This window comes from Hemiscyllium ocellatum, chromosome 23, assembly GCF_020745735.1.
Source record: "Hemiscyllium ocellatum isolate sHemOce1 chromosome 23, sHemOce1.pat.X.cur, whole genome shotgun sequence".
Lineage (NCBI taxonomy): Eukaryota > Metazoa > Chordata > Chondrichthyes > Orectolobiformes > Hemiscylliidae > Hemiscyllium > Hemiscyllium ocellatum.
In genome coordinates, this window is record NC_083423.1 from 5,389,623 (window position 1) to 5,417,408 (window position 27,786).

Consider the following 27,786-nt stretch of genomic DNA (forward strand, 5'->3'; position numbering starts at 1 on the left):
TTTAGCATGGCCAATTCACCTGACCCGCACATCTTTGGACTGTGGGAGGAAACCAGAGCACCTGGAGGAAACCCACGCAGACACGGGGAGAACGTGCAAACTCCACACAGTCAGTCGCCTGAGTCGGGAATTGAACCCGGGTCTCAGGCGCTGTGAGGCAGCAGTGCTAACCACTGTGCCACCATCCCGCCACTAATGAAGACCATGAAGACTGAAAAAAAAATGAATCACACGCATCATTCAAGAATTGAAAGCACCAAGAAAAGACCAACAGAATGCTTCTTGTCTCTAGAATGGCAATGATTAAAGGATGACCTGATAGAAGTATTTAAAATGATCAATGGGCTAAATACGAAAGATGTAAAGAAAGTGGGCTGAATTTTATTTAAAATCAGTTAAGTGCCCATTTTGGGGAGTTTCATGTTGGATTTGTCACCTTGAATACTCATGAGTTCTCTCTCTCAATTTTATATTGCTCACCTCATTATGTACATACCACTGCCCTATAGTGTCACACCCATGCTTCTCACCAGAGAGCATAGGAAGTACTTGCCACTGGCAGAACATTGCAGCATTCCTGCAATTGGTACCATGTTTAATGCCTAGCTGTGTACTAGGAATAGCCCTTCATAGTGCACATTGTAGGAGGCAAATGGAATAAAAGCCGTGAGGGCACATGGGTGGTAAGGATGACATTACGTTGGAAAGAGGTCATATTCATAAATGCATTACATCATCACCTGTCTGAATAACTATCATTGTTGCTGCAGTTACAAGAGAAGGTGACAGGCAACCCATTCTTATCTCCATGCCATGTTAGAATCTGGCCTAACAGGGATGGATGATGGGAGGGTTTGGGAGTTGACAAATGTGGAGCCTAAAGACGTGTTTGGCCACTTGAACCAAATAATCCTATGAAGTAAAATGACAGTGGTCTCGGGCTTCTGAGCCCAAAGCTTGTCTGATCTTCTTTTAGTTTCTTCACTGTTTTTTCCTCTTCTATTTCATTTTACTTACCTTTTGGTGAACAGTTGGATCTTGGCCGCAGCAAATGGGTCCAACAGTGTGTACTCATGGTGACGGTGAGTTGTGGTTTCCAGTGGCGTCTGCTTGTCGTGGAGATTCACGGAGATGGTGGTGGAGGCGAGTTTGGGCCCAGTAGGGGACTTGGTGGTATCAGCAGTGACTGCACTGATGAGGTGTGCCCAAAGCAGACTCATGATGGCAGTGGAGTTGAGTTTGGACCAATGTGGCAGTATCATTAATGTCTGCATTATTGGGGCTCAGTGAGGACGCAGCGGTGAGGGCAAGATGGTGCCAGTGAGGAGCAACTTTTGTTGCTGTGGTGGCAGTGTGGTGAAGGGGACTGGTGCCTGGCTACCAGGGCTATGACACAGCACTTGACATGAAAGGACTGTAAAGTTGGATACTATCTATTCCTTCAGTTTCCTGTCTTTAAATTCTGTTTTGGTTTATTTTTCTTTGTTTGAAGGTGGTGTTGGAGAGTGGCGAAACTACACAACACACTTCATTGTATTTTTTAACAAACTACACACAACAATAAATAAATCAAACGTTACAGACTTTGTCTTCTATTTTTGGTCTGTGCTGAGAAGCTGATTGAGGAAGAAGCTTTTATAAAGCTCTGAAGTACTGAGAACTCTTTGAATGAAACAACACGTTAAGCAGTATTCTGAAGGAAAGAAGTTTAAATAATTAGAAAATAATAAGTTATCATTAATCCCAGACTGGCATGTTAAGAAACAGTTGTTATAAGAAAATAAGCTTTTGAAGTTATTAAAAAGAATTTGCAACAGTGTCAGGGATTGTATAGGACTGGAAGTCAGGAAAATAATAACAATAAATAAGAAGTTGCCTACAGTTCCAGCAGATTAATTTAAATTTTAATTATTTCAAGCCCATCAGAGTATTAAAAATAAGTCTCTTGGGGGAGATCCAAGATGGTGGCGATCCAGCAAGTCTGAGTCTACGGTGCTTCACTTGGGCAAAGTGGATCACCCACACCCACCACACTCACTAAATTATTTAAAATAGCTGCTTAATTTAATTAGTTGCTTAGTATTAAATTTAAACAATCTAATCTTCGGTAAAAATGACTGAAGGGAGGGGAGCCAGCAGCTCTCAGCAAGCAGGACCCCCCCCCCCCCACCCTTTCCAGCTGCAGCAGAGGTGTCCGCAGCCACCCCAGGGAACTTACCTACAGTGGCGAGCCTCGTGGAAATCATCTCCAAACTGGATGCGAAGATCGACACTTTCATTGAAGAGTCCCGAAGCCAAAGGGACTCACTCTCAGCCGCACTGCAAAAGCACGACCAAGACATTAAGGAAATCGAGTGCCGAGTCGGAGGGGCGGAGCTAAAGGCCGCGACCTCCGAAACTACAGCGCAATCAGCCGTGGATTGGGTCCGGACCTTAGAGAATCATATTGACGACCTCGATAATAGAGGTCATCGAAAAGATATTCGTTTGCTGGGCCTTCCCGAACGGGAAGAGGAAGGCCAGCTTACAGAGTTCCTTGAACAGTGGCTGCCACAGCTTTTAAATCTGGAGGCTGGATCAGGCCAGGTATGGGTAGAATGGGCCTACCGGGTCGCAATACATGGGCCCGGCTCAAACCAGCGCCCCCGTCCAGTCCTGTTCTGGCTGCAGAGCTATAAGGAGAGGCAAATACTCCTAGAAGCCTCTAGAAATCTTGGAAAAGGTTCCCAAGCCATGATCTATAAAGGATCCAAGATCATGTTATTTCAGGACTTTTCCCCAGCTCTGGTCCGAAAGAGGAAGGCATTCGATGAGGCGAAGAAGTCTTTAAGGGACTTAAATATTCAGTCCTCCTCACGCTACCCAGCGACGCTACACTTTAAACATGTAGGATCCGTGTATAACTTCGGATCGCTGGAAAAGGCTAAGGAATTTTTGGACTCTCTTAGATAAATCGTAAGAGATAATGGATGTTGGTTTGCCTCCCCACCCACTCCGGTTTATATACCCCTCTTTTCCTTTTTTTTAACCTTACTGTTTAATATTATCTTGGGGGTGGGCAGAGGGATTTATTTATTTGTTCTCTACTTAACGATTTTCTTCCCCTCCCTTGGTTTTTTAAAATTATTCTATATAACCCGGGGGGGGGTCTAGTTAATGTTAGTGGGGGGAGGTAGTTACCTTATTCTATTTTACCTCTGTCTCTAGGAGCGGGGTTGTTTTCCCTTGTTATTTTGTATTATTATATTTAATTATTACTTGTTGAGGTTGTAATTTTATAGTTATATATGTTTATACATGGTATTAACATTACCAAATATATCCAGGTGTTGGTGTGGGTGAGGGGGTAGGATGCTCACTGTTAACTCTAGCTCTGTAGTATATTTGAATTCTTCTCATCCTATTGAGGAGCACCTGGGTCAAGGGTGGGGCACTGGTTGGGAGAGGATACGTTGGACCTTTGGAAAAGAAGTGATACGCCCTGGGAACAAGGGGGAAAATCTCCATTTAAAGACATTTTATATATTTTTTAATTATTTAGAAATAGTTTTTTTTATACTGTTGTGAGTGTATTAGAGAGCCTTTATTTTTGTGAATTTTATATGCTCTATGGTCGGGATGTTCTGGATAGGGTTTCCCCTCCCGAGGGGTCTCGGATTTGCCTGGACGATTATGGTTGATCAGTCGGTTAAGTGATGCACCTGGAATGTCAAGGGGAGTAATGAGCCAGTCAAAAGGAAGAAAATATTATCAAATCTCAAGAAAGAAAGAGTTGATAAAGCTTTCCTACAAGAGACACACCTGTTGGATAAAGAACACTTGAAATTACGACAGGATGGATTTGATCAGGCCTTTTTTTCTTCTTTTAGCTCAAAAAGTAGGGGAATTGTTATTCTTATTCAGAAGAATTTCCCTTTCAAAATCCTAAATCAGATAAAAGACGAATCTGGATGATATATTCTTATTAAAGCCCTTATAAGTGGAGAGGAATATGGGATTTTAAATTTGTACTGCCCCCCGGCACACCCCTTTAAATTTATAACAGAAGCCTTCTCAAAATTGATGGCTCTTGGTGCCCGTCATACAATTATAGGGGGAGATTTTAATTGTATTATGGATCCAGAAATAGATAGGATTCCTAAAAGTACTGCAGGAGTATCTCCCAGATCTAGACAATTGGTGGATCTGAACAAAGAATTAGGATTAGTAGATGTAAGGAGATGTCTTCATCCACAGGGCAGAGATTTTTCTTTTTACTCCAATCCACATAAATGTCATACCAGAATTGATATGTTTTTTGCTCCCTCGATTTTTAAAAATTCTATATCATCCTGTAAAATAGGTAGTATAGCAATTTCCGATCAAGCTGCTGTATATATGGAAATCAAGGCGAGGAACAACGGGACATCCTCTTGGCATTGGCGTATGGACCCCTTCCAGATGAAAGATAGTAAATCTGTAAAGTACTTCTCTCAAGAATTTAAAAGTTTTTTAGAAATTAATTTAGATACGGCTAGCAACCCATCAGTGATATGGGAGACCATCAAAGCTTACGCGTGAGGTTTGATCATCTCCTACTCAGCGACCCAGAAAAAATTAAAGGGAGAAGAACAGCGTCTGCTCGAAGCTCGCTTAAAAGCAGCTGAAACAGCATACACTGATAGACCTTCTATTATCAAATTGCAAAGGATTACGGCCCTTAGGACACCACACTTACCCAAATGGCTAAGAGGGAAATATTATTTGCAAAACAAAGGTTATATGAATTTGGCGACAAACCGGGTAGATACTTAGCATTTCTTGCAAAGAAAAAAAAGGCCTCTCAAACTATCACATCTATCAAAGAAAGTACGGGTATTTTGACTCATGATCATAAAAGGATTAATGCAATCTTTAGAAAATTTTATTCTGATTTGTATAAATCGCAGGATTGTGAAGACAGGACTACCTAACTCCGGAACAGGTATCACTCTTAAATGCTCCCCTAACAGTCCAAGAAATATTTGACGCAATCAGGCAACTTCAGAGCGGTAAGGCACCTGGCCCAGATGGTTTTCAAACTGAATTCTATAAAGAATCTACAGGAATATTGGCTGGTCCACTTATGGACATGTATAACTACTCATACAGTCAGGGCTGTCTCTCACCTTAGTTGAAAGAGGCAAATATCTCTCTTATCCTTAAAAAAGGAAAGGACCCAGAAGATCGTGCGTCATACAGACCAATATCCTTCTTAATGTAGATTTTAAAATCCTTTCTAAAACGTTAGCATTGAGACCAGAAAGGGTATTGCCACATATCATAAAGGAGGATCAGACGGGGTTTATTAAGGGCCGTAGATCATCCAATAATATTAGAAGGGTTTTGAATATGATTCAAGCCTGCCATCAGGGAAAGATACCAGGAGTAGTAGTCTCATTAGACTCAGAAAAGGCATTCGATAGGGTTGTATGGTCATATTTGTTTTACACATTGGAAAGGTTTGGTGTTGGAAAGGTGTTTACCAAATGGGTCTCAACATTGTATAGTGATCCCAAAGCAGTTGTGGTTACCAATGGATTAGGTTCGGATAGCTTCAGTGTGGGTAGGGGCTGCTGTCAGGGATATCCTCTCTCGCCATTGTTATTTACGCTAATAATTGAATCACTAGCAGAAGCTGTACGGGCTGATCCGAATATAACGGCCCCGAGGATTGGTACAGGTAAACATAAAATTACCCTGTATGCAAATGATGTTCTTCTATTCCTCAGTAATCCTCTGATGTCCGTGCCTCGCCTAATCCAAGTTATTAATACATTTAGTGCATTCTCAGGCTATAAAATTAATTTCTCGAAATCGGAGACTATGCCAATGGGTGGCCTTGCTATGATACCCCACTTAGTGGACGGATCACACTTTCCCTTTCGGTGGTCCCTGGAGGGTTTCTTATATTTAGGCATTTTTATTACCCCAGTATTTGGTCAGTTATACAAGGCTAACTTTGTGCATTTACTGGAAAGGATAAGGCAGGACCTCCAGCGATGAGGAGACCTTCCAATTTCCTGGCTGGGTAGAATAGCACTAATTAAAATGAATGACCTGCCCCCCTCCTATACCCTATGAGAATGCTTCTGGTGATGCTGCCGAGGCTGGCACTATGTAAATTATATGGCTGGTTGGGTTCCTTTATCTGGAATCATAGACGGCCCCTCATTAAGCTGAAGAAGCTACAGCAAGGGGAGGATTGGACTTCCCAGATTTTAGGAAATATCAGTTAAATTCCCGATTAAGTTAAATAGCTGATTGGGTCTTGTCTGATCCACAATCAATCTGGCTGGACATTGAGGCTTCTCAAGTAAAATGCCCACTTATTAACCTTTTATTTTCAGCCAAGAGGAAAATCATTATGGATCACTGTAAAAACCCTATAATACTAAACACAATTAAAGCTTGGAATATATTGCGGCAAAATGAGGGCAACTCACATAAAACATCCCCTTATGTGCCGATAGTGGGAGCATGGGGATTTCAATTGGGGTTTACAGATGCCACTTTTAAACTCTGGAGATCCAGGGGTATCTCATGTCTAGGAGACCTATTTAAAGAAGGGGTCCTGATGTCTTTTGAACAGCTTCAGAAATTCGGATTACCTAATGAAGACCTCTTTTGATACTTCCAAATTCGAGACTATATACAGAAGACAACTACGTTATTAGATAGTCTTTATAAATCAGATAGAGAATTTAGAGTGCTACGACCAATGGGGGTAACTTCCGTCAGTACTATTTATCATTTACTACATGATGAAGTGTCGGGAGATATGGACAATCTGCTTAAAACATGGGATCAGGATTTGGGACTAGAAGTCTCTATAAAAATGTGGAATGAGATTTGGGAAAATGTCAGAAGAATCACCATCTGCAACAGAACTCAGGCTACCCAGCTGAAGATACTTCATAGGGCCCATATAGCACCGGATCGATTGGCAAAATTTAAGGCAGGAGCATCTCCAATGTGTCCCAAATGTAAAATAGAGGTGGGCACTCTTGTACATTGCCTATGGACTTATCATAAGATCCGTAGATACTGGACTAAAGTAGCAAGAACCCAGACAGAAATTTATGCACGGATATGCACGGGAAGAGATTATTTTCTATTCTCTCTTTCTGTGCAAGGAAAAATATTTTGGTGAACTGGGTGGCTGAGGGCCCCCCTGGACTTTCACATTGGCACAGATTAATTATGGAATGTATTCCCCTTGACTTCCTGACAAATATGGTACACTGAAAGACCAAATTATTTCATAAAATATGGCAGCCCTTTTTGAATTATATAAATACGGATATTTCGGCCCTCCTAACAAGGGCTTTTATTTAATTTAGAGTACGAACCTGGCTGGTCTGGGGCCCCTTGGGAGAGGAATCCCGCATGAATACATGTTTTGTTATATTTGATGTTAACACATTCCGAGCATGTATCTCATTACCCAATTTCTTGTTATCCATTTTTTTTCCCCATTCTCTTATTTGTATAATATGAGTTAATTATACACTTTGGTTAGTTGTAGGTTAGATTAGTAGTTAGTTGTAGGTTAGATTAGTAGTTAGTTGAGTTTTGTTTTTTTTTCTTTTGTCAAATTTTGGTTATTATTTATTTAAGATTTAATTGTATATCAACGTTTGTATTTGAGAGTTTTGTTTATTTTTGTAAACTTGTAAAAATGTTAAATTTCTAATAAAAATATCTATAAAAAAGTCTCTCTCTGGAAAAACAGCTGAATTAGGTCCTGTTTCAGGTAAAGCACTAACCACTTTTAGAACTGCAACAGTGTTTGTCAGCTCTACCAATATGTACTAATTCCGATACAAAACCATTGTTTTGTTTAATCTATAAAAAATGCTTGGATTATTTTTACTGTGTTCACAAATCTTTGAGTCTGTATCATAAAGCAATAGCGTTTTCCTTTTCTTATTTATTTTCATTTCTGTTATTAACAGATTTTCATTTTGCTTCACTGTTGAAACAAAGCCCACAGCATGTGATTTAGTAAATGATCACTTTTGTAACAATAATTTTAAAAATACAATGTGACCTGTCCAGCAATGTTACTGTCAGATCTGTTTTTTCAGGTACCAACATGAACTGGGTATTACCCCATACCAACTGGAGCCACTAGATCATAACAGGTGCAACCCCTAGCTGATATTTATCCCAAAATCTGATCATTATCACATTGCTGCTCGAGGGCTTGCTGTGCATAGATTTGATGCAAAGATTGACTACAGTACATCAGTGACCACACTTCTAAAAATATTTCATTGGCTGCAAGGCACTTTGGAACATCATTAAGATGATGATATAGTACCAAATGCCTGTATTTTCCTTAATGCCAAGTCTAGAGAGCCAGTAGAAGCCATTCCTCCAACGTTACTCTGTTTGACAGCCATCGCTGTTTAAGGAAACTTAAAGGGCAGGGCTTTTGTTTGCACAACTGTTTTGCAAACTACGCATGCCAGATTTGTCCCTTATTCATAGACCTTAATTCAATAACCAACCTTGTTCTACCTCTCACAGCAACTGGATCATCTTTTCAAAGTCTATTAATCTCAAATTTTTAAATACCACTTTGCAATTTCAGTTTTAAACAATTGAATTATATGTTGAAAATACTTTAAATTAGTAAACAGATTCAACCCTCAATAGGCCTACCTAAACTCAATGGCCCTATCTTGGTTTCTCTCCAAGGCAATTGGCACTTCTCCAACACATGGTCATTCCTAGCACTACACAACTTGAGATTCCAAGTCCCACCACTGTGATTCTTTATTAATCTTCTCACCAATATGAACAACCGTGACCAGGTTCTAAGCAAAAGGTTTTATTGCTATTTTGTCTGATGACATATTTTGTTGCACTGTGGGTTGACATCTTATGGTAATGTAACTTTTAGTTTATATTAAAATATATCATCTGCCACCAATTTGGAATGACAGATATCTTTCCACTGTGTAACATGTGAAGGGTAATTGCGAGTAATTAGCTCTAAATACAAGTTTTATGAAAGTTTCAGATCTTCAGTGCAGCAGGCCCCACCCTACCTTGACTGTATTAAAAAAGGTACAAGCATATCCCGGATTGCAAATGGGTTCCATTCTGCTGTCCGTTCACAAGTTAAGTTGTATCTAAGTCAGGACACAACACAGGACAATTGAAAGGAGCAGTTTGTAAGTGCAGGACCATTTGAATGGCAGGCCTTTAAAATTACATCCCTTTATGGGCTTGTGTTCCTACACTCCGTACGTCTTTATATGAAGTGTAAATTGCGTCATGTAGGTCAGATGATCTTATAGGGGATGAGTAATCATCTAAGGTGGAGTTATTCTGAAAGGATTTTGCATAATTCCCAATAGTTGGCTTTTGTGTAGCTTTGGCTGAGATCTGGAAGATGAATATAGGAAGTTATGAGAGATGTCAAATAAGAAGAAACCAGATATCTGCTGAAAAATAAATACTGCCTTCCAAGACTTGGTCTTGAATTCTTATATTTTAACAGAAAAAAATAGAATTTAAGACATCACTTCCTTAAAATTCTAGTTCTTTTCACCTTTAGCACCCAAAGATCATGCACAAGAATAAATCTGTGCTCATCAGCTGTCAGGAAAGAGAAATGGAAGAACATCACAGAGTTGCTCTAAAACAGATTGTGGGGCAATGCAAGCTACAGCTCACATTTCTGGAGGCATTTCTCCCACTAACAAATCTGAATAGGATACTACGTTAAATTGGTAAAATTATTATAAATGCAGCTTCCTGAAGAAAATGAGCTAATGTCAAAAGCTTGTGCAAATCTGCAGGAGATACCTTTAAAAAAAATCTGTCAATTCGGGAAAAATATTTACTCAGGATTACTCAGAAATAACAACCTACCTTTCTGAAGCTGAGCAGAGCAAACACAAGACCTGCTGTATAAACTGGTTAGGATTTGGGTGTCCTATCATTAAGACCATAAGACAGAGGAGTGAAGTAAGGCCATTTGGTCCATCAAATCCACTTTGCCGTTCAATCATGGTTGATCGGCATTTCAACTCTACTTACCCGCATTCTCCCCGTAGCCCTTAATTCCTTGTGACATCAAGAATTTATCAATCGTTGCCTTGAAGACATGCAACGGCCTCCATTGCACTCTGCGGCAATGAATTCCACAGGCCCAGCACTCTCTGGCTGAAGAAATGTCTCTGCATTTCTGTTCTGAATTTACCCCCTCTAATTCTAAGGCTGTGTCCATGGATCCTAGTCTCCTCGCTTAACGGAAATAATTTCCTAGCGCCCACCCTTTCCAAGCCATGTATTATCTTGTAAGTTTCTAATAGAGCTCCCCTAAATCTTCTAAACTCTAATGAATACAATCCCAGGATTCTCAGTCATTCCTTGTATGTTAGACCTAACATTCCAGGGATCATCCGTGTGAATCTCTGCTGGACACACTCCAGTGCCAGTATGTCCTTCCTGAGGTGTGGGGACCAAAACTGGACACAGTACTCCAAATGGGGCCTAACCAGAGCTTTATAAAGTCTCAGTAGCACAAAGTCACTCACAAAGTAGCATTAAGTCTTAGTCTCCTCACTCCAAGATTCCTCTCTTTATTTAGTGGTGAACCATGCTCCTATATGGTGAATGAACTGGATTCGTCATACTAAAGCTGGTGGAGATCCTACGGTTCATATGTATGCTGGCAAACCTTGTTCATACCTAACACATAATTTTAAAGAGAAATAAACCTTCCATGTTCCAAATAGCCATAAGACGCAATCTATGAGATTCTTTTTTGCAGAAATTAAAAAATTGGTCAATTTATTCATGATTAAAAAAGTTAATTTTACATCTGGAAGTTTAACACCACAAGATAAAACTGTTCTGTACCATTGATACAGTGATATTAAAAATGTAGCATTTAATCTTACACTTGCTGATCCATGGATCATTTTGAACTACTTAAAAATTTGCCATGTTCTTCTCCTCTTGGTAGCAGCAGCTCTCCACCTATTTTTGGACCTTTCTTCTCCTAGAGAGACAGAGAGAATTCAGAAATATCAGTACGTTGACAAAAACAACTTTGCAGCATTGGAAATGTCATTAAGCGAATAAGACTGCCTGCAAATAAAACCATGAATTTTGGCACAAAACAATTTTGTTAGCAACAAAATATTTGACAGACAGTTCATCAAAGTTGAGACTAACATCATTTGGATATAACCTCCAAATGCACATAAGAACCATCTTCCAAATGTCTGTCCTTCTATCACCCAAATTTGTCATGTGGAAAATTTTATATGGACATACATATAGAGTGAACTCAAGTGAGGTTTAAGGAAGACCACTCCACGTGGCCATTGTGGGAAGCTAAGGTCTTCAAGACAGGGTTCTTTAAAAGTGGTGGTGGTGGGGGGGTGCAATCAACTCTTTAAATCCAGCAGCACCACCAGGAGTAGTGGCCACTGTTAGAACTACATGTCACAGGATGAGGATTAGCCAGAGGCCCAGGAGAGAGGAGGTTACTTGTTGGGGCCATTCAGGAAGGCCATAGCATGGAGGATTGGTATCGAGGGACAGGCTTCCCAGAAGGATACCGAAACAGAGGGCTGCAGCCGGCAAACTGGCTTGCCGGAGTACACCCGGTGATCATGTGATGTGACTCTCCCCCTCAACGACCGCACTACTGGAATAACAGCAAGAGTGGGATGAGGCCTGTAATTGGCTCGTGTGACCGTGAGGAAATGCAACTTACACCTGGCCCAAGAAACACCCAAATCAACTTTTTGTCCCATGTTCTCAAAGGACAGTCAGCACTTTGGCAATCAATTGTGGCTTTGTTAGTGTCACCCACATCCTATGAATGAATGATGAAAAGAAATTCAGTTATTTTTATTTCTCGATCCAGCTAAAAGGTGTCTTTGCACAAGGTTTCACAGGGGTCTTGTCTCCACTGAAGAAAAAGTGTGAAACTAATTCATGAGGAAGATTTCAAAGACACAGAAATCCACAGCTGCATATGGATTATATTTTAAAAAAAGACTAGATGTCCCTAGCGGTTACTCCTGGACAAACAAATGGTTTAAGATTCCAGACACTATTCATGAACCCGGACACCACTGGACATTCCCTCTCAGAATTTCCTACCGAGGGTATATTCATCAACTCTAAATAAACTGGGCAATGGACTTTGAAATATCAGCATTTGTAAATAAACATGCATAACCAGATTTCAAAACGTAATATACCAAACCACAAATGGGTTGCAGAATTTTCCAATGAAGGAAAAAGACTAAAGGCCCCCAATATGTAGCAGTGGCTGGAAACTTTGTCCAGTAATGTCTACTGGGAATGGCAACTCTTTGTCCCAGACTTGCCTGATTATCTAAAAGTTATAATATTCAGTCATTATTAAAGCTGTACATTAGTTACCTCTTGTTCTGTGCTACTCCATTTTCAAGGGTTGCATGATGTGAATTCATGAGTGTCAGCATGGGTTGCTGAACGTTGACCTCTACTCTGGCACCCATTGTCACATCCTGCATCACTGTGACTCCCTTCTTGTCAACTTATTTTATTGTTTGAGCAGACAGGTTCTTGGCAACTTATTGTAGCTGCATTTCTTTAAAACTAATCAGGTTTATTCAACTCACTGTGTGAACCTTAAAAACTACATCAGGTAAAATATTGCTAATATCATTGAATTTGGATCTCAATCTTGGACTTAGATATCCGACACCAGGAAGGTGGTTTTATTTGTTTATCTTGGTTCCATCCATCACCAGTATTGGAGTTAAAGACCGCAGTCAGACTTCACTTGCCCACTACCTCCCCTAAATATTCTATCAAGTAAATAACTTACATGAAAACTCAAATTTAATTTTTAAAAATTGTTTAGGTGCATTTAACTCCTGACAGGGGAAGGCCACTGTCTGCATTTAAAAATAAAATGCTTGTTTTGGAAGTAATAGTTTACTATTTTGCCCTATTTTACTCTGCAAAAGATGCATTATTGACTACATTATGATATTTCAGAGCAAATCAGCACATACAAGTAAGTCAAAACAGCAAGCTGTTCAGAACATGAGAACCTTAGATGAACTCACCTTCAGCATTCCATCTCTCTCCCACTTAAACAAGCCACAGTTACTGAAAACAAACACAAGAAATTACTATTGCATTAGTCAAATAACTTTATGATTATTTCTTATTGTTCCACTCATTTAAAATGTATCAACACTTGAAGGGATATGAGCCAAACACATGCAAGTGGGACTAGCTTAGTTTGAGAACATGTTTGGCATGGACCAGTTGGACTAAAGGGTCTGTTTCTATGCTGGAATACTCTACAAAAACATTTGCATTCCCCAAATCTCAGGAAATTATAAGAATATTTTGATGAGTTAAAACAAAGGTGCTCATTGTTGTGGCCTGTACATACTAACAAACACAAAGATGAAACAAAATGCAAAAGCAACAATATATTTTTAAAATTACGGAATGGAAAGGGTGGTGGTGGTTGACAAATCAAGTTAATTTTTTTTCCTTAGTTTTCCATCAAAACATTAGCATATCAATACAGCAGGTAACAAAAAAAGAAAATTGAATGTTGGCCTTTAATTCAAAGACAAAGGAACACAAAAATATGGAGTCTTGAAACTACAGAAGGCACTTATCAGATCACAGCTAAGGAAGGACATAATCCCACTGGATGCAATCCAGAGAAAATTTGCTAGGTGGATACTGGGCGTGGAAGGATTTTCTTTAAAGGAGAGGGAGAGTCATAAGGACCTATGCTCATTGGAGGTTAGAATAATCAGAGGCTCCATTACTGAAAAAGATTTTTAGGGGACTTGTCAAGGTAGATGTGGAAAGGCTATTTCCCCTTGTAGGAGAGCATAATCTCAGACTAAGGGCTGTCACATTTCAGACAGAGATGAGAAGGAATTTCTTTTCTCAAAGAAGAATGAATCTGTGGAATTCTTTCCCACAGAGGACTGTCAAGAGTGGATCATTAATATTCAAAGCTGAAATAAATTGTTAATCACTAAGAGAATCAAAGGTAATGTGGAAAAGGCAAATAAGCTGAGTTGGGTATTATGAGATCAGCCACAATCTCAGTCAATAATGGAGAAGACCTGATGGATTGGATGGTCTACTTCTGCTCCTACATATTACAGTCTGAAGGCATTGCTTACCACCAGCACATACCACACACAGCAGTGGGCGGCATGGTGGCACAGTGGTTAGCACTGCCTCACAGCGCCAGAGACCCGGGTTCAATTCTTGACTCAGGCGACTGACTGTGTGGAATTTGCACATTCTCCCAGTGTCTATGTGGGTTTCCTCCGGGTACTCCGGTTTCCTCCCACACTCCAAAGATGTGCAGGTCAGGTGAATTGGCCATGCTAAATTGTCCATAGTGTTGGATGAGGGGTAAATGTAGGGGTATGGGTGGGTTGTGCTTCGGAGGGTCGGTGTGGACTTGTTGGGCTGAAGGGCCTGTTTCCACACTGTAAGTAATCTAATCTAATCTGATACCATTATGCCCATTTTCATGAGACAGTCAGGTCTTATCCATGTGTGGAATATTCAGCATTTGGATAGTTAAAAGGACCAAAACTTTCCCACTGCTTAATTCAAGGATCTTCCTGCTCCAAATTTGAGAAAGTAAGGTATACCCAATATACCAGACTGAGCTCAAACAAGTGCGATGTTTAAAAGTGTCCACATTGAGACAGCACAGTAAAGAGGCTTTGCACTGGAGTTAAAAATCAAGATAATCAACTTTATTTGCCTCTCTTTTACTGACATACAATTGATACTGATCACGAGAGTGATCTTCACTCCTTTCAGAGGAAGGAACCATGTGAATAATCCTCAGCTGTGTTATAATCATAAAAAATGGGAATCTGACCTCTGACAAGACTTCGATAGTGTACTGGACTACCCTTTAAAAAAAGTACTTATGATAAACATTTGTTCATGAGTTAGATATTGGCAAGAAAAAAGCTTCATTTTCCTAAATAAAATAGATAATATATCTGAGAGATAATATATCGCATCGGGTCATAACACTCTCAATGGTGTACCACTGTAAGCGTTTTTTCTATTTTGCTTCAGAATCGGAGTATGCTTTAACTGTGGATTTAGGTTATATTTTCAATACAACTTACTTTGTTTTGCTCGGGGTGCTACTGTTGTAGTTTAGTGGTTTAGTTTGGAGACCACAAAGTCCCTGTGTATACAGAATGCAATGCCCCACAAGCTTCCAGTCTGAAGCTCTCTGTATTTGGGTCTAACAGAATTTTTCTTTGCATTTTTTAATCTGCAGTTTTCTCAGTAAGTCCTCACTGAAGGTTATGATTGCATTTCTGGAAACCACAACTTTAAGTGAAGTGAACTTAACTACAACATTGGTAAAAGAATCAATATTAAAATAACAGTTAGATTCTATATGAACCTTACCAGAAACAAAACATTGTGTTCAAGTATTTTATATTGCTATATCCTACATTGGTAAATAACTTTCAAAAATAATTCTCAAATATGAAAGAAAAATGTAACCTGCCATTTACAGTACCATCTTTTCACTGACAATCTTGCTTCCGGATCATTGTGGTCACTGGTCACTCTTCATTGCTCAACCCTGAGTGGCGGGCAGTGACCACATTCCTCATTCCCTGACTGTTCAGGGTGAGGTTTCTCCCTATTCCCTGATCATCCCAGATGTGGCCTCTCTCCACTCCCCAGTCTGAGTTGTGCACCATGCTCCCTGACACACTTGCATACAGTTTCTCTCACTTGGACTTATGCCCCTGTTTAAAGTCTAGATTTAGTCTAAAACTGGAGCAGTGATGTTGAACTGTGAGGCCCAAAGTGTCAGGGGTTTAACAATCTATACGCCTTTCCAAACTGCTCCTGCCTTACTGCTCTTCTTCCAAATTCTTGATCATCGCAATGTTTCAGGAGAGGTGAGTAGGGGTACATTTTTAAAAATAAACATGGATTATAAAAGCTCCAGCACCAAGAACCGTCGAGTCTCGCACTTGCACAATGTTGTACATTGGACTGAATCTGAATCTTGAATGTAAACAGAAGTCCAAGACAGAGAGTGAGTGAGTTCGGGACTAGAGAAGGTACCAAATGAATCAAATATAAAACAAATTTGAAATGAATCACATAATGTTCAACAAGACTTGAAAGGGTTCAGAAAAGATTTACAAGGATGTCACCAGGGTTGGAGGGTTTGAGCTATAGGGAGAGATTGAATGGGCTGGGTGTTTTCCCTGGAGTGTTGGAGGCTGAGGGGTGACTTTATAGAGGTTTACAAAATCATGAGGGTCATGGATAGGCTAAACAGACAAAGCCTTTTCCCTGGGGTGGGGGAGTCCAGAACTAGAGGGCATAGGTTTAGGATGAGAGGGGAAAGATATAAAAGAGACCTAGGGGGCAACTTTTTCACACAGAGGGTGGTGTATGTATGGAATGAGCTGCCAGAAGATGTGGTGGAGGCTAGCACAATTGCAACATTTAAAAGGCATCTGGATGGGTATATAAATAGGAAGGGTTTCGAGGGATATAGTCCAGGTGCTTGCAGGTGGGATGAGATTGAGTTGGGATATCTGGTCAGCATGGACGAGTTGGACCGAAGGGTCTGTTTCCGTGCTCTACATCTCTATGGCTATGGGCCCCATTAAGTTACTGACATTAAAGTGAAACAATGGTAAGCATGGAATGTTTGTTTCTCTCAAAGGGTCATGAATCTGTGAAATTCACTACCAGAGTGCAGTCAATGTTGATTCATTGAGTAAATGTAAAGAGGAGATAGATAGATTTTTAATGAGTAATTGGTTGAAGGGTTATGGAAAGTGGGCAAAAAAACAGAATTGAAACAGAGAAGAGATCAGCCATGATCCTATTAAATGGCAGAGCAGGATTAAGGGGCTGAAATGCCTACTCCTGCTCTCAAGCGCTTGTTTAAGAACACAAAAACTATGAAATGTTATGAAGAACCAAGCAGAAAATATAATCCTTGCATGATAGGAGCCATTGAACCACATCCTAAATTTGAAAATGTGCAATAAAAACTCAAATGGGTCTATGAGTCATAGAATCTCACAGCATGGAAACAGACCAAGTTTCCCAAATTAAACTAGTTCCACCTGCCTGTGTTTGGCCCATTTTCCTCCAAACCTTCCCTATTCATGTATCTGTCCAAATGCTTTTTAAATGTTGTAATTGTATCTGCATCCACCACTGGATTCAGGGAGAGCTTATCAAATGGATACAAAATTGCCTTGCGTGTAGGAGACAGAGGGTGGCTGTTTTTCGTGATGGAGGGCTGCCTTTTGGTTTTGAGGCCTGTGACCAGTGGTGTCCCGCAGGGATCATTGTTGAGTCCACTGACGTTTGTTGTTTACGTAAATGATTTGGATAAGAATTAAGGAGGCATGATTACTAAGTTTGCAAGATGAGACTAAAAGTGGTGGTATAGTCAACAATGAAGAAGGTTGTCTAAGATTACAGAGGGATCTTGACCAATTGGGGCAATAGACTTGGAGTGGTAGATAGAGTTTAATTTGGATAAATGAGAGGTAAAGTAAAATTTTAATAACATGAATGGAGATAAAAGCTACTCGATCAGGTTATATTCCTTAGGTGTTGTGGATCGGTTGGTGTTATCTGTCCATATTTCCTACCTTTTAAGATGCTTGATATGCATACATTAGCAACCAAGGACGTTTCCCTTCTATACTGGACAGTAATGCAATCGGTGTTAACTCACCTTAAAACCAGATGCTTCCCAAAGTGGAAGTTGCAAGTTAAGATTTTGGGGGCGTGAACTCCAAAGCAGTAATGACTGCAAGATATTTCCAAGTGATCCCTGACACCCCCTGGGCCTTTTAATAACCTTGGATGAGGTGCTGGTGAAGGGAGGGAAAGATGTTCCATTCTGTTCCCCACAAACAGCGCCTACACCCTCTGCCAAACTTTCAGAACTGAAGTTCAGAAGGGTCAGTGGATGCAAAATTATAGCTCTGCTTTCTCTCCACATATGCTGCCAGACCTGCTGAGTTTTTCCAGTAATTTCGGATTTTGTTTCCGACAATGGAAAAATGTTTGAGAAGCATTGCTCTAAGGAACTCAGCTCAATATGTTTTAATGTAAAAGGCAATAGAAGCATAAGCCAATCTAGGAACTCATAACCATCAGTCAATTGCACATCATGAAGAACAACTTTTTTTATGCAATTAAGGCAAAGGTGGCACATATTGATGAATAAATGTGATACTCAAATGTAGAAAAGTTTGGTTAGGATTAAGAAATACTTTGTTGGTCAAAGGGCAGTAAACACTGGAATAATCAATAAAGAGACAGTACGAACATTCAAAGAGGATGCTGGACTTGGAGAACAAGCATACTGAAAGACTGAGCTTGAGAGGGATAAATGTGGTCTTCACCTTCACTCTTCTAATGTCAGTGTAGATGACAGGAGTGATGTGGAGGAGAAACTGGACCATATTTGAAGCTTTTGAATGGTCCACTATAAACATTGGAATTATACTATTTTTATTATTAATGATATATTACTTGTAATACACTGATTAAAGTTGCCATTGAACCAAGTCCAACTACAATAGAATGAGATCTTGAACTGATAATTTCAGAACATTTCAATTTTCCTCTACTGCCAGTCTACCACAAACATACCTGCAGCTTTTCTTTGGTAATCTTGTTAAGGCTATTGCTCTGTTACCACATGGGCATTTAAAGAAGCGTTTGATTGCATCATGCCAATGGTAATCATGGTTTTCACTCACACACGTCTCCAGTGGTTTGTAATATGAATATCTGCACTGCAAGAAAAGTGAGCAAACTACTTTAGACTTTCATAAACAATTACAAACAATATAACAGAATTCTGACCCACTGTAAATTTCCAGCATTTTTTGCTTTCAGAACAGATTCTAATCTGCAGTAATTTGCTCCTACATTGTGTTTAATTGACTGCCACAGCTCTTCAAGGAATACCCAACCTGAAGAAGTTTTGCTCTACCCTCTGACAGGCAGCTCTGGTGAAGAATCATCGAGACTTAAAACGTTAGTTTGCTCTCTCTCCATGAATGCTGCCTGACCTGCCGTGATTTCCAGCATTTTTTGTTTTCACAACAGAATTCCTTGCTCTGAAGGAAGGGCAACATTTCAATTTAGTTTTGATGAGATTACACGTTTTACCATGATAAAATTACTAAAGCAAAATACTTAAGGAAGACTCTTCATCGCACCTACTTCTGTCAACAATTAAATAATTTCCTTTCATGCTAAAATCAATCAATTGTGTAACTTTAAAAAAAATCTAGAATGTCGCTGTCAATGTATTTATTGCTCATCTTTATTTGCCCAAAGGCGTGATACTATCACATGAATCCCTGCAGCCCATTTATGAAGAGGCAACCACAGCGTTGCTGGATAAACAGGCCAGGTGATGGTTCAATTATTTTTCTTCCTGCAATTTGACACATGATTTAAACACATTGGTGTGAGATTGGAATTACATATAGGACAGAATAGATCAGATATGTTTCCTTCTACGTGTGAAGCATCTAAATTTTTAATTACAATCTGACAATTTCATAATTCCTTTTACTGACAGAATCTTTTAAAGGCTGGATGGGGTGTGGGATTGGAATTACATATAGGACAGAATAGATCAGAGATGTTTCCTTCTACGTGTGAAGCATCTAAATTTTTAATTACAATCTGACAATTTCATAATCCCTTTTACTGACAGAATCTTTTAAAGGCTGGATGGAATTTGAATATTCCCTGGATAATTAATCCCATGACATACAAACAATGTTAACATATGCCTCAATAAGCTCATACCAAAAACAAATACCACACTAACAAATCATGCATTTGAGTGGGTCTTTGAGCTCAACCACATTGTCAAGTTCCCTCACATTAATAGACTTTACCCTAAACTAATTGCCTTGAGTTTGTGGTCAGCAATAGGACTAAGTGATATGCTGCAGACCTCAAAAAAGATACTCAAAGATCAAGTGACCTGTAGTGTAGATTTCCCCTTTCCTGCTGTCAGCTTGAATCTAGAGTCCTCTATAGCAGTGATGTTATCAAGCAACATAAGCAGCCAATCAGGGAAGCATTTTCATAGACAGTAAACTGGGAAGTAAAAAACCTCATGGGTCCCTCTCTCAAATTTAAATTTTACTCGTTGTTAAATAAATGATTGGCAGAGATGCATGATATTTTAAACAGAAGCTACAATATTATTAGAAAACTAAAGCAGTAAATATGAATCTCTTCCATGAAAAACCCACATGCATGTCATTCAACAAGATTTATCTCTCTCAAGGGATCTTAATCCTAAGAAAAAGAATGGGAAAGTATTACAGGGTGGCACGGTGGCTCAGTGGTTAGCACTGCTGCCTCACAGCACTGGGACCAGAGTTCAATTCCCATGTTGGGCAACTGTCTGTGTGGAGTTTGCACATTCTCTCTGGGTATTCCAGGGGTAAATGCAGGGGAATGGGTCTGGGTGGGTTGCTCTTCGGAGGGTTGGTGTGGACCTGTTGGGCCGAGGGACCTGTTTCCACACTGTAGGGAATCTAACCTATTCAATTCAATAATTCCTTATTGGTTACAGCCTTTGGTGACTTCAACAGCACACGCAATGGGGAATAAATCAACAGTTTTGTTGGTGTGACCACTCTAATCTGGGCTACTATTTTTTAAAAAAAGTCTCATTTCCACATAACACTGATCAAAATATTAGAGTTCAACAATTGGTTACACAATCAGTTGCTTATCCGGAATTTAAATAGATTGCATAACCTTGTTTTCTTCTCTGCTAACAGATTTAACCTATTATCACATTTTTATTACTTTAAAAATGTCCAGTTTAGTATGAAAAGTGAGACACAAAAATGCTGAAAAACATGAGACATTGGAATTTATTATGAACACAGTTGGATGAGTGGATATCAGGTTTACAATTAGAGCCATCTGGATCAAGACAAGGTTATTTAAAAAAAAATTGGATCAAGTGTGCTTACAGAAAGGTATGAGAAAACTATTTTCTCATTTAAGAACATTATCCTCAAAGCGTTGAGGAATTTATCTGAACTCTATTAAGCATAATTTTCTGCAACAAGTGATTAAATTGAACATGTGCTATTCTCTATATAAAACATTATATATTTTAATGACATTACAGCACAAGTAACACAGAATTTTCCTACATCTAGTTTTTAATGATTCTAGAAAAATGCAGCTTTAAGTTTAAAGTTGCAGTATGATAAATTTTGAGGCCAAGAACAAATCATGTAATTGATATGGCTTTTAGCATTTGTTTAATTTTCAGCTGTGCTTTTTTCCCCAATATTCAAAGAGGTCTCTGCTCCTTCAATTCCAATCTTGGGACCCCCGCTTTCACCACCACACACCTCCCCTCCCACCACCACCGCAATGTATCTCTGTCACACCATTGTCTGGCATGTCTTCAGCAACTTAAACTGTAAACTCTGGAATTCACTCCTTAAACCACTCTCTCCCCTTTCAGGTTGCTCAAGCTTTCAGTCACCTGTCTAATTCTGTCTTAAGTTGGGTGGTGACAAACTTTGCTCTGAGACTTGGCCATCTTGTGGATCTAATAAAATCGGTTAAAGCAAGATGGAAGTGGAACATGAAATTAATGAGCAGAATTAACCAAGTGGATGAGATTAAGTCAGAAATAAAAGAGAAAGAAAAAGCTTGATTTCTTCCTCTGACCTCACATGTGTTGGGCATCAAATTAGCCCAGTCATAACCTATTATTTGAATAGCCCAACTACAAAAGATGTCATGTGCCCTTCTGCATAATCAAACCAGGCTAGAAACTCAGGATCTCTGTTTTCATTCACTTGAACCGTTACTTGCTTGTAATCATTCCAATGCCAAGATAGAATAAACCACAAGAAAAAAAATGGACATTTTGGTACTCAGCTGCCTTGTTTCTATTTACATCTGGATAGCTGAGATAGTCCTTTCATTAACAAGAAAACTAGATGTAATGATTTTCCAAGATTCACATATCTATTTGGCTGCTTTAGTTTCTGTCGGGCTTACATTTTAATACTGGTGTGTGCTGATAACATCATCATTATTTCTACTTAAGGATCCAGGTGCATATGCCATAAAGGTCCTGAAAAGTTTTCTTAAGGGTCTTTGATTTAAAACTGACAAGCTACAGCTTTTATCAAACCATTTTTCATAGGTCACCTCCAGAAACATCATTATCCTAGCCCTATAACTTTGCATTTCCCATCAAACCTGCACATCCCTGGACACTATGGACAATTTAGCATGGTCAATCCCATCAAACCTGTACACCTTTGGATTATGGAAGGAAATCAGTTCACCTGGAGGAAACCGACGCTGACACAGGGAGAATGTGCAAACTCCACAACAGTCACCAGAGGGTGGAAACAAACCCAGGCTCCTGGCTCTGTGAGGCAGCAGTGCTAACCACTAAGTAGCCTCTGCACCTTCTAAGTAGTTTCTGGATCTGATTTTCCTCAATTCTACTTTTCTCCCTTTTCCTCAGAGCCCTTGATTCCCTCCCAGTTTAAAACTCTGTCTATCTGAGCCTTGAATACACTTAACAACCCAGCCTTGATAGCCCTCTGCAGTAAAGAATTCTCAGATTCACTACCCTCAGAGAAGAAATTTCTCACCTCTGCCTTCAATGTGCAACTCATTTTTCTGAAATTATACCCTAGTATTGACTCTCCCACAAGGGGAAATAACCTCTCTGCATATAAGCTGTCATGTTCCATAAGAATTTTGTATTTTTCAATAAGGCCGCTGTAGGAGTGCACCTGAATTGGAAGGGGACTAATATACTAGCAGTGAGATTTGCTAGAGCTGGTCAGGAGGATTTAAACTATTAAGGCTGGGGTGGGGGACCCAGTGAGGGAAGAGATCAATTTGAGACTGGTACAGTTGAGAAAAGAAGCAAGTCAAACAGTCACGGTAGGCAGGGACAAAGCAGAGAACAAGATAGGAACGACAAATTAAACTGCATTTATTTCAATGCAAGAGGCCTAACAGAGAAGGCAGATGACCTCAGGGCATAGTTACGAATATGGGACTGGATATGATAGCAATTGCAGAAACGTGGCTCAGGATGGACAGGACTGACTGTTCCAGGATACAAATGCTACAGAAAGGAAGGCAAGAGAGGAGGGGGAGTGGCATTTTTGATAAGGGATAGCGTCACAGTTGTACTGAGGGAGAATATCCAGGGAAGTTATTTGGGTTGAACTGAGAAATAAGAAAGGGATGATCACCTTATTGGTTTGTATTGTAGACCCTCTAATAGTCAGGGGGAAATTGAGAAACAAACTTGTAAGGAGATCTCAGCTATCTGTAAGAATAATAGGGTGGTTATGGTAGGGGATTTTAACTTACCAAACATCAACTGGGACTGCCAAAGTGTTAAGGGTTTAGATGGAGAGGAGTTTAAGTACGCACAGGAAAATTTTCTGATTCAATGTGTAGATGTTCCTATTAGAGAAAACTTGACATACTCTTGGGAAATAAGGCAAGGCAGGTGACTGGGGTGTCAGTGGGGGAGCACTTTGGGGCGAGCGATCATAAATCTATTATTTTTAAGATAGTGATGGAAAAGGATAGACCAGATCTAAAAGGTTGAAGTTTGAAATTGGAGAAAGGCCAATTTTGATGGTATTAGGCAAGAACTTGCAAAAGCTGATTGGGGGGCAGATGTTCACAGGTAAAGGGACGTCTAGAAAATGGGAAGCCTTCAGAAATGAGATAACGAGAGTCCAGAGAAAATATATTCCTATTAGGGTGAAAGGAAAGGTGGGGTAGGTATAGGGAATGCTGGATGACTAAAGAAATTGAGGTTTTGGTTAAGAAAAAGAAGGATGCATATGTCAGGTATAGACAGGATAGATTGAGTGAATCCTTAGAGGAGTATAAAGGCAGTAGGAGTATACTTAAGAGAGAAATCAGGACGGCAAAAAGGGGACATGAGATAGCTTTGGCAAACAGAGTTAAGGAGAATCCAAAGGGATTTTACAAATACATTAAGGACAAATGGGTAACTAGGGAGAGAATAGGGCCCCTCAAAGATCAGGAAAGCGGCCTTTGTGAGGAACCATAGGAGATGGGGAAGATACTAAATGAGCATATTGCATCAGTGTTTACTATGGAAAAGGACATGGAAGGTATAGAACGTAGGGAAATAGATGGTGACATCTTGAAAAACGTCCATATTATTACATAGGAGGAAGTGCTGGATGACTAGTACAATTGCAACATTTAAAAGGCATCTGGACAGGTAAATAAATAGGAAGGATTTAGAAGGATATGGGCCAGATGCTGGCAGGTGGGACTAGATTGGATTGTGATATCTGGTTGGAAGTGTCTGTTAATCATCATAAAATCATGGGAACCTGGGGGTTGTTCATAAGAAAACTTATTATTGATAAGGTGTCTCATTGGATTGGGTATACAAAGTAAGAGGGAGAAACAGTGCTCATGAGGTATGTGATAACAGAAAGTGTACAAAAACTGAGCATGTCATGGATCTCCCTTCCAAGGTTGACCTCAGAGCAAGGTCTTTTGGCCTGCTCCCGGCATTAACTGGTTTCTGCATGAATAAACTTCCACTTGCCTGAGTCCTGCCTGCCTCCTGAATTTTCATTCCCTATTGGGGAAACGTTCCAATAGTCGCCTTCAATTCACTTAAATTCCAATGAACACAGGCACAACTACTTGACTCCTCTTAATAAGATAGTCCCCCCCCATACCCCGTATCAGTCTAATGAACCTTCTCTGAATTGCCTCCAATAGCAGTAAAATCTTTCCTTAAGTACAGCTGTGGTCTGACCAGTGTCTTGTCTAGTTCGAGCAAAACTTCTCTGCTGTTATACTCCATTTCCTTTAAAATAAAATCCATTTTATTTTGCCATACTGTTGCATTTGCCTTTGTTACAAACTGAACTTGCCAACATTTTGTGATTCACACAGCATTCCCAAATCATTGTGTATTGTGGCCTCTTCATTTTTTTTCTGCACTTAAGTAATATTCAGCTTCTTTATTTTTCCCATCAAGGTACATAAGCTCACAATTTCCCACATCTTCCAAGAATTCTTTGATTCTGGAATACAACTGAGAGAACTGGGGCCCCAAATCAAAATAAGAGTGGGCACATTGGTTATTGCTGAAGAGGAATAGTCCTACAGTTCTCTTGCGTTGAAAGTTGGTTTATTAAACTCTGGTGTTAAAAGAGAAGCATTTTAGAAGAAAACAGGTGAAGATAATCAAGCTTAAAGAAACATTCATCTGAATCATATAATTCCTACAGTGTGGAAACAGGCCATTTGGCCCAACAAGTCCACACCGACTCTCCAAAGAGTATCCCAGTCAGACCCATTCCCCTACCCTATTACTTTACATTTCCCAAGATTAATGCACCTAACCTACACAGCCCTGAACACTATGGGCAATTTAGCATGACCAATTCACCTAACCTGCACATCTTCAAATTGTGGAAGGAAACCAGAGCACCCTGAGGAAACCCATGCAGACACAGGAAGACATAGTCACCCCAGGCTGGAATCAAACCCGGGTCCCTGGCACCATAAGGTAGCAGTGCTAAACACTGAGCCGCTCGATTTTCATCTATTTTATATGCCATCTACTTTAATCTCTCTATACTCTATTCTTTGGACAGTGTTTCATAAATCTTAGGTTGCAATGCTAGTGGTTGTAAAGCAGATTAGTGGAGTAGATGTGTCAACCCGTACTTCTCTTATTCAGGCAAGTCATTAACCCAAACAATTGGTGCATATTGAAAATATGACTGTTGGAAAGTTACATCAAAATGTCTTGTTTATCAACAATATAAAGACCACAGCCTCTCAAATTTATCATACTATTGAAACATTTAATTTGAAGCACAGGATACAATTGAGTTCTTTGACGCTGACCAGAGAATGGTCACATACATTCTTAACTGGTCTCTTAATTTCACTCACCGTTTTACAGCTTACCACTCTGCACTTCAATTCAAGGATGTTTCTCATCTTTTCTTCCATTTGCTCTTTTTTCACTAGTGGCTCAAAGTATTGCTCTTGAAGCTCGGCTTCTACCTATTGAAACATACAACAATTCTCAATTCTTATACCAAATTACAGTTAGCATTTCTGTTAAGCTATACATGTTCAAGTAAAATCACTGAATAGCCAAATTGTAATACAAACACTAATAAATATGTTCCATAAAACTATAGCTTATTAGACAGTGTATTTAAATGAGCCAGTGCAGGACTGACTACAATTATTTTATTTATTCATGGGTTGTGGGCTATGTCATCATTCATTACCCATCACCAACTGTCCACAGGGCAATGAAGAGTCAACCATATTGCTCTGAATCTGGAATTACCTGGTAAAGATGGCAGATTTCCTTTCCTAAATGCAATTAATGAACCAAATGGAATTGTGACAACAATTGACAATGGTCATCAGTGGACTGGCTTTATTTAAACTCCATATTTGTGTGGAATTCAATTTCACCATCTGCAATCGTAAGATTTGAACCCATGTCCTCAAAGCATCAGCCTGGGAGATAGTGACCCCATACCACTGCCTCCTCAGGTGGAAGCCCAGGAAATTAAAAGGATTTGATCACCTATTATTGCTTTGATATCTTAAAATTTAACTTACAGAAAAAAAAACTTTCATTTACAGTGTTTTTTATGGTCACAGGATATAAAAAAATCACAAGTCAGTAAACCTTTGAAATGATGAACTATTATAACCTAGGGGATACATGGAAGCCATTTTGTGCACCAGGTACTGTAAAAAGCAATAAGGTTATATGTGATAGTTGGTTTTGCTGGTTTCGTTGAGGGCTAAATGTTTGCCAGGGCTCCAAAAGAAACCCCTACTTTTCTCTAAATAGTATAAATGGATCTTTTACAATCACCTCAAAGAGTGGTTAGTTGGGAGCTAGTTTAATGCTCCATCCAAAAGGTGGTGACCAAGTAGCAATGGATCAGTGCTAGCTCCATTCAATTGGTAGCCTGTTGCCTTGGAATAAGGAAGTTGTGGGCTCAAGTCATGGGATTCAGATTGTGTGCCAATGGGATACAAAATTGGCTTAATGGCAGGAGATAGAATGATGTGGAGGACTGTTTTAGGGACTGGAGGCCTTTGATCAGTGCATTCCACAGGAATCAATGTAGGGTCCACTTTCCTTTGTCAGTTATATAAATGATTTTGATGAGAATATAGGAAGCATCGTTAACATGTTTGCAGATCACACCAAGATTGGTGATATAGTGGACACTGAAGGAGGCTAATATTTACAGAGATCTTGATCAATTGGGTTAATGGGCTGAACAGTGGCAGATGAAATTTCATTTAGATAAATGGGAAGGTACTGCATTTGGTAAAACAAACAGGGGCAGGACATATACAATTAAAAGTAGGGTTCTGGGTAGTGTTTTAGAACAGAGATCCTTGGGATTCAGGTACATAATTCTTTTAAGTTTGCATTACAAACAGATAAGATGGTTAAGAAGGCATTTATCACACTTGTCTTCATTGCTCACATCTTTCAGTTTCAGAGTTAGGACATTAGGTTGAGGGTGTATACGACATTGGTGAGGCCGCTTCTGGAGTAGTGTGTCCAGTTCTGGTCTCCCTGTTATAGGATGGATATTATTAAGCTGGAGA

General features: G+C 39.6%; 1 protein-coding gene across 1 annotated transcript in view; it reads right to left on the reverse strand.

Annotated features, from left to right (window-relative positions):
• Window positions 1–10,832: 10,832 nt before the first annotated feature.
• Window positions 10,833–27,786, reverse strand: part of mcm10 (minichromosome maintenance 10 replication initiation factor) — a 53,650-nt gene continuing 36,696 nt past the window's right edge. Inside the window, exons 17-20 of the mRNA XM_060843085.1 lie at window positions 26,083–26,196; window positions 18,724–18,869; window positions 13,116–13,158; window positions 10,833–11,041 (exon numbers count right to left, since the gene is read on the reverse strand). Coding sequence (XP_060699068.1) covers window positions 10,958–11,041; window positions 13,116–13,158; window positions 18,724–18,869; window positions 26,083–26,196 — 387 coding nt within the window. The 3' untranslated portion in view covers window positions 10,833–10,957. The remainder of the gene's footprint in view (window positions 11,042–13,115; window positions 13,159–18,723; window positions 18,870–26,082; window positions 26,197–27,786) is intronic.